Genomic DNA, 18987 nt, shown 5'->3' on the forward strand with positions numbered 1-18987 from the left:
TTTTATTAACACTGTTTTGATACGGAATAATATTAAGTGTTCCTCTATAAAACAGAAAAGAAACCATTTGAATTAACATGATTTGACTAGAATGTAGTACTAGTTCAGGCTTATGAAGAATTACCTATACGATGTGAACTAGTTTTTCTAATCTGTATTACAATTAGTTCTCCCCATCTTCTGCAGATCCTCCATTGGATTGATAGCACATGATTTGTTATATTTCATCATGCAGGTTGTGTTTGAGTAGCTTTTTCTTCCATTTAGTTTTGTAAGCACTGTAAGAAATTTTTTATAGTTAGTAAGAGACTTTTAAAGTCAGAGACACCCTAGCTTATAGTATCCAGCTCAGTCTGATTAGTTTTGGAGGGGCACTTCTCTTGGCTGCATTTGAGGGGCAGGAATTTGAGCAGTGATCAGTAATGTTCAGTAGCTCTGTTGTTGTTCAGTCTGGGCTGCACAGGGTCCGGATGCTTCGGAGCCCCTGGGGCTCAGGTCTGAGAAGGTAGCTCACTTTCTCTCAGTGCTCTGAGGGCTCCCTCGTTCTTGACCCTGATTGCATGGTGTGTCCTTCCGTGGCTCTACTGAATTTACTCACCCAGGTTTTGGTGGGTGAATACTAAAGCTCTTTTGAGTCTTTACCATTACTAATAGTGCAACAGTGAATTATCAGTCTTATAATGCCATCTACTAAGGTCAGATTACTGTTCACAGGCGTTGTCTCAAGTCACAATCCCACCAGCCACGTGAGAGTGACCTTTACTAATATGTGTATCATGAAATGAAAGAATTTTTACTTGTAAATGAATATGTGAATGATGCTTTTTAGGAATTAGAGTGTGAATATAATACCCCATGGACACTAACATTTAAAAATATTGACAGCTTTGTTTGTGTTTTTGAGACCAGTCTAGGTATAGGTTTTGCATGAGCACCATCAAGTGTTTTGGGTTTCCCATTCTCCTGAAGTCTAGCCACAATTTGTTATGCTCCACACAGTCAAATTCCTCTGATACTCAAACACAGATAGACATTCTTCTGATACTCTCTGCTTTCAGCCCAGGTCCATCTGACATTGGCAAATGATAGTCTTAGTGCCATGGTGTCTTCTAAACCCAGTTTGTTTTTCTGGCAGTTCTTTGTTGCTATACTATTCCAGTTGTGTTTGGATAATCTTCAGCAAGATTTTGCTTGTGTGTGATCTTAGCGATATTGTTAAATAATTTCCATACTCGGCTGGATCGCCTTTTTTGGGAATGGCATTCTGTTATCCAAATATGCAATATACTCTACTAGGTGTAGCAGTAAATCTGTAATGGATAAAATGAAATCATTTGAACCATCTTCCCTGCTGAGAACAACCACAAAAACCTAGATAGTAACTAAAAAAGATGTAAAGAATTATAGGGCCAAGATCTGGAACAAGCTGCAAGCTGAGAAAATGAATAGACCTTTGTTAGACTTACAGGGTCAGGATGATACAAATTGGAGTTGGTGGCCTTAGTGGTAAGGAATTGTGCAGCCAACCCAAAGATACATGGTTTGAATCCACCAGCTGCTCCTGAGAAAGATGGGCAGTCTCTGTGATTTACAGCTTCTGAAACCTCATCGCAGGCTCAACTATGAATTGGTTCTGATGCAACAGCATATAACGGTAACAGCAAAGATGCTAGATGGATAACACTTTACCTCAGACTTTTGGCTAGGATCCTGAAGGACCACATCCCAAGGATAATAACAGGATATAGACCAGCCTGTTAGTAGCTGAAGCCTGATTCCTGATTGGATAAGGCCAGTATTTGCCAGCACTACTAGCTTTTTGCTAGAAGCAAAAACCATAATATTCTAGGCAGCAAGCCGTTTGCTTCATTTCTCATTAGCAATCTATGGTACCACTTCAGAAATAATTAGCTTCAGTAAGTGATAACTGATCATAAAATCAACAAAAATTATTAAATGCCGTTTTAGATAAGAATTGAGAAAATTCAGGGGGTGGAAGGCTGGGCGGGAAGAGAAGTGCAGCAATGAATGAATGGAAATCCAGAATCTCTGTAAATGCTCATTAAAATTATTTAAAAAAAAAAGATTGAGAAAATTCTTTACCACTAGGGCAAGAATTCTTCACTATTCTGCAGCAAGCACTTCAGGTTCTCTCTTTCAGTAAGCAAGGTGGTGTCATCTGCATAGCAGTGGTTGTTGAGGAGTCTTCGTCTGATTCACATTCTGTTGCAGAACATCAAAGAATACAGCCTTCAGTATGAATGGCATCTCAGATTCTTACCACTGGACCAGTAAGCACCATCGTTCGTTACAGTGGGAAAAAAGCTTGAAACAGTCAGTGACTTCATCTAACTTGGATCCATAGTCAGCACCCTTGGTACAGCAGTCAGGAGATCACAAGACGTATTGCATTGGGGACATCTGTAGTCAGGGTCCTCCACCTCTTCGAATTATTAAGGAGTAATGATGTCTGTTTGAGGACTAAGATGTGTCTGATTCAGGCCATCATCTTTCCAGTCGCTTGCTATGCATCTCAGAGCTAAACAGTGAATAAGGATGACAGAAGACGAGAATTGATGTTTTTCAGTTGTGGTGTTGGGGAACAGCCCATGGACTGCCAATAGAATAAACAGGTAAGTCTTGGAGAAGGCGCAGCCAGAGGGCGTCTTGGAGGCAAAACTGATAAAGCTTCATCTCACACACTTTTGGGCATGTTGCTAGGAGAGGCTATTCCTTGGAGGGGGACATCATGCTTGGAAAGCTGGAGGGAAGGCGAAGGAGAGGAAGACCCTCAGCCACGTGCATTGACAGTGACTACAGCAATGGGCTCAAGTATGTCAGAGATTATGAGGATGGCACAAGGTGGGACAGGGCTCAGATCTGTGGTCTGTTGTTCATAGGGTCGCTTTGGGTCATACTTGACTCAGTCGCCTAACTACAGCAACTAACATTGTCTCGCTTTGAAGAAATAATGAAGAATGTGCTTCACAGAGAAGGAAACTGATTCTAGATACAAACTTGGAGATATGAAAGGTTATATATATATAAATATATAAAAAGGAAAACATCACTAATAATGATACAGTCTTGAGTGCAATGTATGTAAGTACACACCATCAAAGCATATGGCAGTAGCATAGAAGTTGGGTTTAATGGATTAAAAATGTTCTAGTAATATAGCATTATCCAGGAAGAGAGAGACGAATTCCCTGATGCCTTCTCCCTGTTCTGTGCCCTCCCTGGTACCTTCCTAGACAGTGGTACCAGATTGCCAATTGCATCTGCTCCCAAGCTATTCTGTTTATTGTTCTCAGAATTACTTTAACTTCTCTTATCATTTGCTTCTTCATTACTTAAAAAGCAAAGATTCCTTAATAAGAATTTCAGGGCTCTTCATGATCTGAACTTGGCAAGAAAGTTTGACAAAACGGTGCTTTTATATTTTAATAAGTTACCTCGATTTTATCTGTGCCTTTTCTCAAAATACTTTTTTACGTCGTCTTTCTGCCCATGGGTGAAAGGTGAGAGCCAGTGGTTTTCTGCTTGATATTAATTACACTGTCCCGTTTTTAAAATCACAATTCCTGGCAGGTTTAACAAATCATTTCCTTTTCTTTGTGTCTGCATATTGGCATTAGGTTTAGTTACCAATTATCTCGTCAGCTTTGAGGTATTGAACTTCCTGAGGACAGAGATCCTGACTTACTCGTGTTTGCTTCTCCTGGTCTCTTGTAGTTTTGAACAAATTTTACATAGTCTTTAGATAAAATGTGCTGGTCATAATGCCATTGACCATTTGTCCACTTTTCTTCTTGATTCTCGAAGCATTGTCATTCTTTATCTCTTTGAAGCTAGATTTGACCAAATGATTTACTCTGGTTGGCCAGTGAATTCTGAGTGAAATTGAAGCGTGTCCCTACCAGTGAGCAGTTCTGAAGTCTCCGCTCTCCGTCCCACAGTCTCCACGGGACTCCCTGTGTGTGGAGCTGAGTATGCAGCATCAGTGAGAAAGAAGACATGTTGTTATGAGTTTTTAGTCCATTAAATTTTTTTTTTGTGAAAATACAGTTAGGCAAGGATTCTGGGGCTTCGTCTGACATACTTTGGGCATGTTGCAAGGAGGGACAGGTCCTTGGAGAGGGATATCATGCTTGGGAGGGTGGAGGGACAGCGCAGGAGGGGAAGACCCTCTATGAGGTGGATTGATTCAGTGACTGGGGTAATCGGGATGGGTGTGTCAGAGGCAGTGTGATCGGCACAGGACAGAGAGGGTTTAGGGCTGTTGTACATAGGGTCGCTATGAGGCGCAAACAACTCGACGGCACATAACAACAACAACAAATTCATATACTCTAGCATTTATTACTTAGAAGTGCTTTTTAAAGATTTTCAGTGGGTTTCAAAGTAGGGTCACAAAATCATACCGTAGTCTTTATCACTCTCATTCCAGAACATTTTCATCACCCTAAAATGAAGTGTCTTCTCACTTGCAGTCTCTCCCTGTTCTCTCTCCTCCCAGCCCTGGGAACCACTGCTCTTGCTTTCTGTCTCTGAATTAGCCTGTTCTGGGTGTTTCTTAGATGTACAGTCCTGCAGGACCAGGCCTTTGTGTTAGTTTCTTTGATTTACTTACCATAAGTTCTCAAAATTCACCATGTATATGCTAAGTCAGTACTTTCATTCCTTTTGAGGACTAATATTCTGCTGGAAGCATAACACCACATTTTGTTTGTTTAAGCTTTATTCTTTTAAATCCCTGGGGTTGCACGTGTTTTATTTGTTACCATGGCATGCTCCAACCTGTTCTGACTGCTAACAGTTAAATATTTGCGTGACTAACCTTTTGAGCAGTTAGAACGAACTGTGTGCTGCAGTGCTAAAGGCATGTGGTTAAAATCCACGTGTGGAGGAAGGATGGCCATTCTCCTCCCGTGTCATTTCCTATCTCTGAAAGCACTTTGGAGAGTCAGCTCTGGGTCATTTCTGGCTTGACAGAAATGTCCTGTTTTGCATCACCACCATTTGAATAATTAAATCCAAGGGACTTGAACCTTTATTTTCAAAACTATATCAAATAATGCTGTTCATTTTTATGTTAACATTTTTGTGTGTAGACAAATCCAGAGTCGGCTGGAGCGCTAGCTAGGGTGACAATTTCTCCCTCAACAAATGGCCATCATTTGTTGTCTCTCTTCATTTGCTTTTACCTACTCAAGCGTCGCTTTTCCATTTCCCCAAATGAAGATGCCCCAGTGTTCTGATGGAGCAGCTGTTCATTGAGTGTGCGCCCCAGTGATCTGTTAGTGGGCTGCCTGCCTTCTGGTGTGAGACTTAACACTGGCCATTGCCTCCCGACACAGTGTTTTTAAACAAATTTTGCCGCCAGGCCAGGCCCGTAACATTTGGTGAGGGGCATTGCTAGTTCCTGTGACTCAGTACCAGCCTGAGTTAGGACCTCAAGCAAGAGACACGCAGGGAGCACGAGGAGTGTTTCCGTTCTAGTCTCCAATGGAGCCAGATAGAGAGTAATTGCGATAGTGTCCACTCTTTATATTAAAAGGAAATTAACTAAAATAAGAGTATGTAACTTTTTTTTCCTCATGAGGAATGACAGCTAAGGGCTATAGTAGCATTAAATTGTACACTCTAAAAGAGTGATTTTTATGGTATGCTTCTCAAGAAAGCTGCCATAAAAACAAACAGAATAAAAGAGTATTTAAGTTTGATGTCTTTTAAAAGCTAAATCCATCTTGGATGATTTAGGTGTAATTAGACTGTCAAACCCATTAATTGACAATGAAAATAAGTACACAGTGAATCATAATTAGTCAACATTACTTAACTTTAACTCACTCGTCACAGGCATCAAATGACGTGTAAAAAGTTTTACTGTCCACTTACCAGTCAACTAAACTCAACGCTTGATGTTTCAGAATCACAGCTTTGCTTTCCCCCCAGTAGGTGGCAGCATAACTCAACTGGTTGTGTTTGCTCATTTGACATTTTGTATTTCTAAAAGCCTTACTGTGTTAAAAAAAAATAAAGACTTTTTACTCCTTCCTAGCGTGAGGAAGGTTCTAGATAAGAACATTGCTGGTTACCTTTTTCTTTCTAGACTTCAGGTGTAATAAGTATCTTTGTCAACTGATTAAGAAGTACTTTGCATGCATATTTTATTGAGAGTTTTTCTGACTTAAGTTCTTTGGACATCTATTTTTATAATCCAGTTAAGACCTTAAAGCAGTCTGATAGCAAAGTTAAGGAATCCTGGTAGCTCAGTGGTTGTGTGCACAGCCACTAACCTTAGAGGGAAGAAGCTGTGCTGCAGTCCTAAAGGCACAGGGTTTGAGGCCACCTGGTGCTCCATGGGAGGACAGGCAGTCTCCTCCTGTGTGATTAACTGCCTCTGAAAACCTGCTGGAGGCCCAGCTATGAGACTTTTCCAACTCTACAGTACACAACAGCAACTACCTACCTGTGAGGGAGTTCTGGTGCCCTAGTGGCAAGAAGCTGTGCAGCAATCCCAAAGGCACACGGTTCAAGTCCACTAGATGCTCTGTGGGAGAAGGACCGGCAGTCTCTTCCCATGTAATTAACTGCCTGTGGAAACCTGCCCAAGGGTCAGCCATGGGTTGGTTCCAGCTCAATGGTACACAACAGCCACCACCACCTTCCTTTGAAGTCAAGAACTGTTTTCTCTTTCATGAGTCCTCATTGGACTTACTCTAATGCCAGGTCCGAAATAGAGAGCAATAAAACGACTGTTTGGTCAATAAAAGGTATAGCCCTGCTTTACAAGTGACATTACTAGAAGCATGGACTTTGTGTCCCTTAAATCATGGGCAGTTATTTGTAACTGTTAAACAGCAGTTATTTACAGCAGTTTTGAGAGCCCTGGTGTTGTGCTGTTTTATGTGGTAGGCTGCGAACTGAGACATTGGCAGGTCAGAGTCGGCAGCGTGTCCTCCCATAAAGATTTACAGACTTAGAACCTCCTGGTGTAGATCACTGTGAGAGGGACTCAACTCAATAGCAATAGGTTTGGTTTGGTATTTATGATTGTTTATTATCATGTAATGAATGATAAACAGCTCTGGTGGCCTACTGGTGGGAATCTGTTCAGCAATCCCAAAGGCACACAGTTCAAATTCACCAGCTGCTCTGTGGGAGAAGGGTGGGCAATCTCCTCCCTTGTAATTACTGCCTCCGAAAACCCACTGGAGGGGTCAGCTATAAGTCAGTTCCAACTTGATGACACCCAACGACAATAACATCATGTAAGCGAGCGCTGGTGGCCTTGTGGAAAGACATTGTGCTGCCAGCCCAAAGACGGGCAGTTCAGACCCATCAGCTGGCTCTGCAGGAGAAAGTTGAGCAGTCTCCGCCCATGTCATTTCCTGCCTCTGAAACCTGCGGGAGGCTCAGCTGTGAGTCAGTTCCAACTTGGTGGCGGTGAGTTTGAATTTTTTTAGTTTATTGTCATATACATAGTATAGTACATAGAATATAATTATAAATTATACTCTTTTTAAAAACAATGTACTCTTTATAAAGGCATCCAAAGTCTCAAATAAATAGAAATTGGAAAGGATAAGGAAAAAGAATTCCTTTTTAAAGTTACTAAACAGATAGGGATAAGGAATATTTTTTGTTAAGTGTTAATAGATGAGGTACATGGGAAATACCTTAAGTCCTGTCTGGCTTTTTTGAATATTTGCTCTATTAGTAATCATTGAATCCATTTTTCTCTTACTGTTGCCTAGCGAGAGGTTTATCTGCCATTTAAGTGGATAAGCTGATGGAATCCAGGGTCACAGAGGCTAGACTTTAATGTGGTTTATTATTCAAACCCACACATTATTTGGAAAATGAATAGCCATTTTAGAAGTAAAGAACACACTGTCTATAATGTTGTTAGTTTCTGACTGCCCAGTCAGGGCCATTTTTCCTGGTCAGGGATCGAGCCCATTGTGGTAGCCGCTGTGTCAGGCCATCTGGAGGGACTTCTAATCAAACACCCAGAGCAGCTCAGGTGAACACTTTGTCCTTGCTCCAGAGGAGTTTTCTGGATCTACTTCCGATACAGTTTGTTCTGTCTTCCATCGAGCCACAGTGTAGTCAGTATTCTACATCTGTGCTGTGTTTGAAGTGTATCAGTTCTTCAGCTTCTCTTATTCACTGTTGAGCTTTCATATGTATGTGGGGTGATTGAAAATACCGTGGCTTACAGGAGGTGCACCTTAGTCCTCAGAGTGATTATGTTGCCTTTAAAGAGATCTTGTGCTGCAGCTTTGCTCCATGCAGAATGTCGTTTCATTTCTGGACCGGCTGCTGCCGTGAGTATTGATTGTGGATCCACGTCAAAGGGAAATCCTTGAGATGTCAATCTTTTGTACATTTATCACGATGTTGTTTATTGATCCACTTGTGAAGATTTTTTGTTTCCTTTATGTTGAGGTGGAGCTCTGGTGGGCTAGTGTTAAGAATCTGCACTGCACTCCCAACAGTACGTGGTTTGAATCCATTAGTTGCTCTGCAGGAGAAGGACGGGCAGTGTCCTGCCACGTGATTTACTGCCTCACACGGTTCAAGTCCACTAGATGCTCTGTGGGAGAAGGACCGGCAGTCTCTTCCCATGTAATTAACTGCCTGTGGAAACCCGCCCAAGGGTCAGCTGTGGGTCGGTTCTGACTCTCTGGTGCACGATGACGACAACATGTTGAGGCTTAGTCCACACTGAGAGCTTTGATCTTCATCAGTGATTGCTTTAAGGCCTCTCCGCTGTCTGCAGAGTTATGCTGTGGTATATCGCAAGCTGCTCATGAGTCTTCTCCAGACCTGCTACTGGATTCTTCACGTAGCCCATCGTTTGAAGCTGTTTGCTTGGCACGCAGGTTGAGTAAATACAGTGGAAGGCTACAACTCTAATGCTCACCTGTCTTGATTTTAAACCATGCAGTAGTCCCTTGTTCTGTTCAAGTAACTGCCTCCTAGTCTGTATCCCCAGTCCGAATGATGACAATTTTTGGATTTTCATAATGTTGTCCATAATTTGTTAACGACCTTACAGTTCAGTGCCTCTGCATAGTGAAGCGTACGCCATCATCTTGCTGGCATTCATCAAAGATCTATCTCATGGCAACAGTGATGTATCTCTTGTTCAGTATCCTCTTGAGACTCTGATTTGAATTTCTGGTAGTTGCTTATTGATATATTGCTGTAGCCATTTTAAAATTATTTTAAGCAAGATTTGACTTGTGTGGATATTAGTGATATTTGGTAACTTCTGTATTCTGTTGGGTTACCTTTCTTTACAATAGACACAGATATGTAGATATCTTTTCCAGTCACTTGGCCAGATAGCTGACTTCTAGAGTTCTTGGCACAGAAGAGTCCCATAGGTGCTATGTTTGGTTTTGAAGCATCTCGATTAATAGTCTGTCAGTTCAAGGAACTTTGTATTTTTTTTATCCATGTCTTCAGTGCATCTTAAACTTCTTCCTTCAGATCTAGCAGTTCGTGATCATATGTTACCTCTTCAAATAATTTAACATCAACCAGTTCTTTTTGGTACAGTGACTGTATAATGCTTTGATCTTTTAATGCTTTATGCATTGGTCAGTATTTTGCATATAGAATCCTTAAGTATTGCAGCTCAAGGTTTGAAGTTTTTCTTGTGTTTGATAAATGTGGTTTCTTACTTTTTGGCTTTCTAACTCCAGGTCTTTGTAATTTTTTTTTTTTAAATAGTATTTTATCCTTTTGACCTGCTCTTTGAAATCTTCTGTTCAGCTCCTAATTCCTTTAAGTGGGAAAGAAGTTGCACTGCCAGCCAGAAACAGTTGGCTTGAATCTACCAGCTTCTCTGTGGGCAAAAGATGGTCAGTCTCATCCCTTGAGATTTACAGCCTCTGAGAACCCACTGGAGGGTCAATTCTGAGTTGATTTTTATTTGATGGCCCTGAGTTGTTTGTTTTTTGTTATTGTTGTTGTTTACTTAAAAGCAAGTTTCAGGGTTTTTTTTCCCCGGAATCCATTTTGTTCTTTTCAGTCTTTTAAATGATCTTTTGCTTTCTTCATATGTGATGTCTTTGATATCATCCCAAAGCTCATCTGGTCATTGTTCATGAGTAAGCAATGTTGGTGGGCTGATCTCTAAATGAAGGGAGGTATATTCAGTTTGTACTTTGACATTTGTTTGTTTTAAATTTTTTTAGCTGTAACTTGAACTTGCATTAAACCAGGTGATTATCTGTTCTGCAGTTGGCCCCTAGCCTTGTTCTTATTGATGATAGTAACTACTTCTTTTGTGTCTTACCACAGATTTTATTCCTATATATTCTATTTGGCAAGGTGCATGTGTGAAAAAAAGAGATGTGTTTCCAATAAATAGTTGTTAATCTTGGCAGAAGTCTGTCATGAAATGTCACCCATCATGTCTGTCACCAACATGGTATTTTCTGTCTATCCATCTGTCTTTGTTTTCAACTTTTAAATTCCAATCAGCAGTCATGATCAATGCTTCATGATGATTTACTTAGTGTCACACTCTAGAAATCGGTAAAAATTTCAGTTTCTTGACCTCTGGCATTGGTGGTTGGTTTGTCAATTTAAATAATAGTACCATCATTAGCTGGATTTCTTTGCAGGCATATGGCTGTTATCCTGTCAACGACAGCATTGTATTTCAGGATAGATCTTTAAATGTTGTTTTTAACAGCAAGTGCAATGCTGTTCCCCCTTCACTTTGTCATCCCTGGCATAGTGGACTGCATGGTTTTTCTGATTTAAAATGACTGATGCCTGTCCATTTCAGCTCACAAATGCCTAGGATATAGATCTTTAAGCATCTCATTTATTTTTGACAACTTCCAATTTTCCTTGATTTATACTTTATCTATTTCATGTTCTGATTACTAATGGATCTGTGTAAAAACTGCAGCTATTCTCATTCTTGAATCACATCACACCAGGAAATCAGAGTCCTGAAGGCTGTAGTCCACGTACATCCTTAAGATCAGCTCTCCTGTGAGGGCAGCTCTTCCCCAGATTAGTCGTGTAATGTCATTGTTCTCAGATGCTGTCAAGTTGACTAGGACTCTTGGAGACTCGGAGCAGCACACCTGAGTCCGCCCGATCTTGTGCCACCCTCCCCACCTCGTCTCTACCTGAGCCATTATCACAACCACTGTCAGTCTAATTTGTTGATCTTACCCTCCGTCCCTGACCCTGCACCTTTCCAAGTACTGAATACCCCATGGTCGGCCGAAAGAACAAACAGGTGTGTCTTAGAGAAGATGCAACCGGAGTGCTCCTTGGAGGCATGGAGGTTGAAGCTGCATCTCACACACTTTGCACACGTTGTTAAGAGAGGCTGTTCCTTGGAGAGGACCATCATGTTTTCAGAGATGAGGGGGTGGCAAAGGAGAGGAAGGCCCTCAGCCTGGTGGATTGACACAGTGACGGTGAGCTTGAGTGTGTCCGTGATTGTGAGGCTGGCACAGGGTAGAAAAGGGTTCGGATCTTTTGTTCACTGTGTCATGGTGAGTCATAGTTGACAGCTTCTAACACCATCAGCATGGAACCTGTATAAATAAATTTAGCATTCAGACATTCTTACAATAAGAGCTTTTCAAGGAGTCTACAAGATCAAAACTGCATTTTCAGTGGTAATATGCTGGTTTTTCTTCAGTGTGTTGACATTTATGATTGAGTCCACAGAATTTGAAGTGGCTAAAACTGTTGGTGCCTGAGGGAAAAATCACTAATTTTATCAAATTATGTAGCTCTAATATATTGTGGCTATATGATTTGATAAAATTAATGCTTTTTGACTCCTTCATTTAGGACTTTAAAAGTGGCTTGTATTTGGATTCTCTTGGTAGTGTAGTAAGGAATTGTGCTGCCCACACAAAGGTACATGGTTTGAATCCACTAGGTGCTCTATGGGAGACAAATGGGCAGTTTCCACCAGTGCAGTTTTCTGCCTTTGAAAATCTGCTCAGCTATGGGAAAGTTCTGACTCGATGGTACACAACAACTATTGTGGAGAGAAATTGGGGAGCTGTATGCCAAAGTGCAGTGGTAGCTTCATGAAAAAGCATACAACTTGAGATAAACTAGATTTTGGTTTTGTTCCAATAGAACACTATTTTTATTTAAAAGAATGACTGACAACCTATGGTTATTTAGAGTTTTGTATCTGACAGATATTTTCTCAAAAAATAATGAAGTACATCTGTCACTTCCAGTAAAATAACTGATAATATATGTTGACAGTGATAAAATTTAAACTTTAAAATGAAAAATGAATTTTGGCAAACCTGTATCGCTACAATTTAAAAGAATTTGTAAGCCTGTAGCCATTCATATACATTCATTGTTTCTTTCATTTACATTGTGTTTTGTGCAATGATTCATATACTTTTTTCATTTATGTACTTTTGCTGAAGATAATAATTTGTACACATTGTATTTTATGTAATTAATTACTATTGATCTGTTACTTTTATCCCTATCTCATCATTGCACTTGACTGTTCCTTCACACCCCCACATCAGCCCATGAGTTTCTGCCACTCTGGTTATTTCCTCTCCCTCCTTCCACTCCTCTTCCCCCTTCCTTCTTTGAACAGTTGAGCATAACTTGTTTGTATTTGCTAATTGTAGTAACTGTATTATCCTAATCTCAATTCTTCCTGGGTTGATCTTCCTTTGTCCTGGTCCTTACCTTGTTCATTGTCTGCACATTCTATTTGTTTTCCTCTTCTCCAACCCCTTAGTTACCTCCTTATTTTTACAGTAGTGATCTTACGCAGTATTTTTCCTTTTGTGACAGAGTTATTTCACTCAGCATAATGTCTTCTAGACTTTCCCGTGCTGTGTTGAATTTTATTAATACCTTGTTGTGTTGAATTTTATTAATACCTTGTTGTTCTTTAGTACTGCATAGTATTTCATCGTGTGAATATATCAAGAGTTTTTCTATCCATTTGTTGATGGGCCTTTGGGTTTCTATTTTCTTGCTATTGTGAACAACGCTGCCTGAACCTAGGTATATGTATTGCCATTCATGTGTCAGTTCTGATTTCCTTGATGTATATTCCTAGCAATAGAATAGCTGGGTCTTATGAAATTTCTATGCTTATCGTTTTGAGGAAATACCAAACTGCCTTTCATAGTGGTTGAACCATTTAACATTCCCACTAATAATGCATGAGAGTTCCAGTCTCTCTGTATCCTCTCCAGCAGTGATTGTTTGCTGTCCTGTTAAACTTGGCTGTTGCTGCTGGGGTGAGATGGTGGCTCGTTGTTGTTTGGAAAAACTGAAACAAGATCTACATCTCCCTCCATGTTAAACCCAAAACCTATAATGATCATCAGAGACAAAATAGGATCAAATCTAGAAGCTCTAGTCTGTGACATAAATAGACTTGCAAACAGCCAAAAATGCACAACCAGGAGATGATAAAGTCGATGAGTGGGAGTTTCCTAATATCAAATCCCTGTATGCATCAAAAGGTTTTTCCAGTAGGGTAAAAAGAAAAACCACAGACTTAAAAAAAAAAAAATCAAAAAAAAACAACATTTTAGACACAAGTCTCCTAACCAAAACTTAAAACAGAAAACTATAAAAAAAGACTGATAAGGGAGCTCTGGTGGCCTAGTGGCAAGAAGCTGCACTGCAATCCTAGAGGCGCACAGTTTGAATCCACCAGATGCTCCGCTGGAGGAGGGGCAATCTCCGCCTGTACCAGTCAGATCTGATTTGACCATACATGCACAAAAATAATAATAATTAAAAAGACTGGTAATTACAAAATGGGCAAAAGACATGAAAATATTTTTACAGAGCAAGACATTTGAATGGCCAACAAACACATGAGGAAGTGTTCAAAACTCAAATTTTTAGAAACCTTTCTGTTGAGGTAAACAGTAATATTAACAAAAACCTGAGTTGTGACAGCCCTTAGAAGATCTATATGACAATATCTTCCAAATAACTAATGTGTGAGATTATGAATGTGTGTGTAACAGATTCATTAGGAGTAGAAGACAAACCTTACTCAGAAAATTTCAGATTTGATACTGCATCTGATATGAAACATCACTAGTCAGGCTTTGGTGTAGTATCAAAGTTCAGGTGGTCCTGGGGTTTTGTACGAAGTAGGTCGTTAAGTGTGTTTTTCAGCCATGTTTGTAGGTAGTTGGAGCAGGTGTGTGCATTTCTTTTGTTGCCTTATCTTACACGCCTTTTCAGTGATTTGAGAGCCCAGTGTAGTAAGTGAAGGGGCTGTGGTGGTGCAGCCCACAGGGAGCGACTGCTGACCCAGAGGCCACACCTCTGCTGGTTTGAATCCACCAGTGACTCCACAGGAGAAGGAGGGACAGTCTCCTCCCATGAGAGTCACAACCTCAGAAACACACCACAGGGCCAGCTCTGAGTCAGTTCTGACTCAGGGGGACCAGAGAGTGGAGACCCACAGTGAAGGCGGGCTGTGATGAATTTGTTGGGAGATGGAGTAGTTCAAGGAGCTCGTGTGGAGTAGCAGCCGTAATGGACAGCTAAGGGAAAGGTCGACAGTTTGAACCCACCTGCCACTCTGGATAAAGATGGGCAGTTTCCTTAAATAAAAGTGTACAGCTTGGAATCTGATGAAAGGTCACTGTGAGGCTGAGCCAGCTTAGGGAACCAGGGTTTTGAGACCGAAATGTTTTAAAACTGCTAGAGTACACGATTTCCAAATACATTGTTAAAGAGAGTGCAGGCCGGTGTGATAGTGAAAAGGTTTATAAATGGAATCTGTTCTTGTGTGTATAATACATACATAAAGTTCTCCTGCAAAGATAGAAAAGCCTTAGACATGCTGGTGAATTCAGACAGGGAAATGGAGGGCCTGGGAAGATAGGAAAGGTAAACTGTTGAATTCTTCTGAATGGTAAACCAGGTGAATGCATTGCCCATCCAGAGAGAGATGGAGCACCTGTTCCTTGCTAGGTTGTCAGTTCCAGGAAATCCAAATCGATTAGGAAAACATTGGAACAGAAAGCAATAGTCACTCCTTATCTGGCCACTAGTTTTCTATTACTTTTGTTTAAGAAGACAAAGCTTATTTCTTTCAGAGTTAGAGAAGTTAATGTCCAAGACAAACACACTCATGTTGGAAAACTGAAAATCAAATAGGTAGCAGTGTCCTCAATGGGTCCCAAAGGTTCCCGAACTGACATTTTGAGGAGAACATCTTGCTTTGTTTGGGGCATTTTTTTAAGATGGAAATGTATTAGTAAGTTCCTAGGAAAGAGATTTATTGCATTTGTTTAGAAGGCTGCTACAGTTTATATTCTTGTCATTTTAAAAGGTATTTGACTATGTGCTGAATGAATTATAGAAATAAAACAGCCAAGAACATGTTTTCATGTTTGTTTTAGTACAAAAAGTACGTTTTAATACTCATAACATTTCAGGCTTTGGAAAGTTTTTCATCGAGGAATTCAGTTTTATTTACTGTCCGCTATTTAGTGTGTTTTTCTGATCAGTATTCATACTTTTAACTTTGGGTAGATAAATTTTATTTATGAAAAGAGAAAAAAAATTTTTTTTAAAGTGTAATTTCCATTTTATTTTCAGACAAGTTTTTTCTTCAGCCTTTTAAGGAACCAAATCCTTCCATGGGTTTTGGTGTGGTGGTCGTGGTGGGGTAGCACCTGCAGGTCTAAATCCAGGTGGAGGTGTCTGGTCCTTCGGGGCTCCACGAGAACGGTTCCTCCCCACCTTGCTGTGAATGGCACAACTCACACAGTAGTGCAGTTTCACACAGAGCTTTGGAAGCACATAGGCGTAGAAAACACTCACTTCTGAAGTGTCCCTGACAGCAGCTGCCTCTACTATATTTCGGATTACGAACTCCTTAATTACCTTGTCTTTGGGCACGCACTGGACGCAGTTTGTGCAGCTAAGGCTGCACGTGGCCGCGGCCCTTTTTGGCATGACCGTTGTTTCTCCTTTTCTTCGTCATGTTGGAAGCGAGGGTCCCAGACGAAAAGAGAAAAATATTTTAATACATCATCCTTTCAGATTTCCTTTTTCCATGTAACACTGCTAAACTTTCCCTTTGAATTTGGAACATCACTTTCAGAACTCTTTGAAACTGTTAAGAGTCTGTGACTTTGCTCCTTAGTTAGAGCTGAGAGTTTGTCCAGAATGTGCGACTACTTTTTCTCAGGTTGTTTTGTGATGAGAGAATGCAGTTAAGAGTGTTGGTGGCCGTATCCCCACCAACTACTATTCTGCATGAATAGTATTCTCCCTGAATGCATGGATAATTTAAAAAGGCGTTTCAGTGAGTGGCAGGTGTCGTACAATAGTTTTGAAATAAGACTCAGATTCCGTTCTTGTAGCAGATGTGTTTGTTTGCCTCGATCTGTTACGTAAGGCACAGATTTTGTCCTCAGGGATTTCAAACTTAGTCCACTGAGAGAAGCGTGTCCCAGGGGGCTGTCCTGCTAAGGACCCTCTAGCTCAGGGCTTGTTTTCATTTTGTTTCGTTTTTTTGGCTCCTTCCCCTCCCCCGAGGAAATGACAAATAGTTGAGGATAAGTGGAAAGAGTTAGCCAGAGTCAGTGTGGTTGTGGGGTGGGGGGTGGAAGGGTGGAGTGAAAGCTGCTCAGGTGGGAGTGGACTCAGGTCACCTGGCCTTGATGCCTGGCAGCTGCTGATCTTTCCTGATTTTGCAGGTGACCTCTCTGTGTGCTGGGCTGGGCTTGAGCGGGAGAACACGTAGAACAGGAAAGCAGAGAGGCTGGCAGTGTGCCTGAGATGCTTGAAATTTAGCTCAAGGTCTTGGTACTTGAAAAAGGAATTAAAATAGGTACTAAAGAGTAGAACCCTGCTCTTACTGGTTGTAAGACTGTGGTTAAGTGACTGAATATTTCTGAGCCCAAATTGCACTCAATTTGCAGCCAGTTAAGAGGCCAAAGAAAGAAAAGAGATTAAGTGCTGTGCTGTAAATAAGGCACCTCGCAGCACATGGAATCGGCTGAGGCCTGTAATAGAAGAGTCTGAGGAAGCCACTCCCATGACCGGAGCTCCTGAGGCGGCCCCTGGTCAGGCTTGTGATGCCGAGTCCTCGAGGAGGGTTGCGAGGAGTTGGAGGCTTCTGAGGCATTGAAAAGATACTAATACAAGATGTTTACTTTTCTAAAACCGATGGAAATGCCTTTATAATTGTTGTGTTTCAATTCAGTACTTGGGGATCCTTAAATGGTTCTTGCATCCTTCTTTGAGGGAAGATTTTCTTTGTAAGATGTGGTTGTCACGTTAGGGGCTGCACAAATTCAGACTTGCATGGAACCAGATTTGCTCGTATGATGCTTTATGCCCCACTTTGTTTTTCTCCCCTCCTTTTATTTTATTTTATTTTTTTTTTTGGTGTGTGTGTGTGTGTGTACCGTCAAATCAGATCTGACTGGTACATGGGGAGATTGTCCCTCCTTCCCCAGCAGAGCATCTGGTGGATTTGAACCGTGCACCTCTGGGATTGTAGTTGCAGCTCCTTACCACTAGGCCACCAGAGCTCCCTCCCCTGCTTTTCCAAGTGCAAATAGTCAGGTTTCTATAGGAAATGCCTGTATAATTCAGGAATCATTTTATTATATCATTTATCTTACTTTTGACTGGACTTTTGTTTATGTATCAAAAGAGCAAGCCTTTTTAACTAACAAGTGAAGGTTTCCCAGTTTTTTAAATTGGAGCTCTGCTGACTCAGTGGTAAAGAATTGCACTGCCAACCCAAAGGTACGCGGTTCAAATCTTCTAGCTGCTTCACAGGAGAAAGATGGGCAGTCTCCCCCCATGTGATTTACAGCCTCTGAAAACCAGCTCGAAAGTCAATTGTGGTTCTGTTCTGACTCTGTGGTATTCAACAACAACAACAACAACAGGCACAAGCCATATTTCAGTTGTGTGTCACTGATTTTGGAACAAAGAGAGAGTTAACTGAAGGGTATAAATTTGTCTCTTGGTTTTATTTGGTTATAAATTCCAATAGGGTTGGCACAGGATAGAGCAGGGTTTAGGTTGCGGTGAGTCATAGGCAACTCGATGGCACATGACAACAACAACAACAAATTCCAGTATGAATTTTGGATTCCTTCTAAGCATGTCTGCATTTCAGATTAGGATGGAATGCCTTTAAACCTCGATTCTCAGAATGACCACGTTTATGTTCTTCCACACAGGCCAGCCCTCCTGACCTTTATATTGAAAGATTTAATGGAGCTCTCGGACAGTATATGGGAGCATTGCAGAGCATTGTGCCTCTTTTCATATATATGGTAAGTTAGAGCTGTTGCTTTCTTCCCAAATAAGGATTATTGCTGTAAACACAGAAACAGAGATCCAAGCAAGTCACTTACTGTTATTAGCAGTGGAAATGAAACTATTTCTGTAAAATTATCTTGTTGTCCAAATGCTAAAGTTATATTAGGTATTTTCCCACATTTTGTTGTTGTGTTCCATAAGGAGCAGTTGCTGAATAGAGAGTTAGGCAACCATACATGCACATTTTTTTTTGCCATGTAGCAGGCCTTGTGTGTGGTCCTGCGAAGATACAAAGATACATAAGGATGATTTCTTGGCCTCAGAAAACAGAGAACTGAAACTGTGTCTAAAAATATGCTGGGTGGATATATGCCAGCTCAGTTGTTCCTTAGCAGGTGGAAGATGATTTCAAAACCATGTAAGAGTATGCTTCTTGTTCTGTGGATAGGTTTCACGTGAGCATAATTAAGTGTTCTGGAATTCCCATTCTTCTCGGTGTCAGCCGTTACTCGTTATGATCCATGTCTGGGATAGTAGACAGAGAACTGCCAGAAATTGAAGCTGGATTCAGAAGAGGCCGTGGAATGAGGGCATATCATTGCTAAAGTCAGATGGATCTTGGCTGAAAGCAGAGAATGCCAGAAAGATGTTTACTTGTGTGTTAGTCAA

General features: G+C 40.9%; 1 protein-coding gene across 1 annotated transcript in view; it reads left to right on the plus strand.

Moving 5' to 3' along the window:
* Window positions 1-18987, plus strand: part of CACUL1 (CDK2-associated, cullin domain 1) — a 64500-nt gene that overhangs the window by 30283 nt on the left and 15230 nt on the right. Inside the window, exon 4 of the mRNA XM_006879902.1 lies at window positions 18237-18332. Within this exon, the coding sequence (XP_006879964.1) occupies window positions 18237-18332 (96 nt within the window). The remainder of the gene's footprint in view (window positions 1-18236; window positions 18333-18987) is intronic.

Source organism: Elephantulus edwardii, unplaced genomic scaffold, assembly GCF_000299155.1.
Source record: "Elephantulus edwardii isolate Elephantulus edwardi_28Jun2011 unplaced genomic scaffold, EleEdw1.0 scaffold00006, whole genome shotgun sequence".
NCBI lineage: Eukaryota > Metazoa > Chordata > Mammalia > Macroscelidea > Macroscelididae > Elephantulus > Elephantulus edwardii.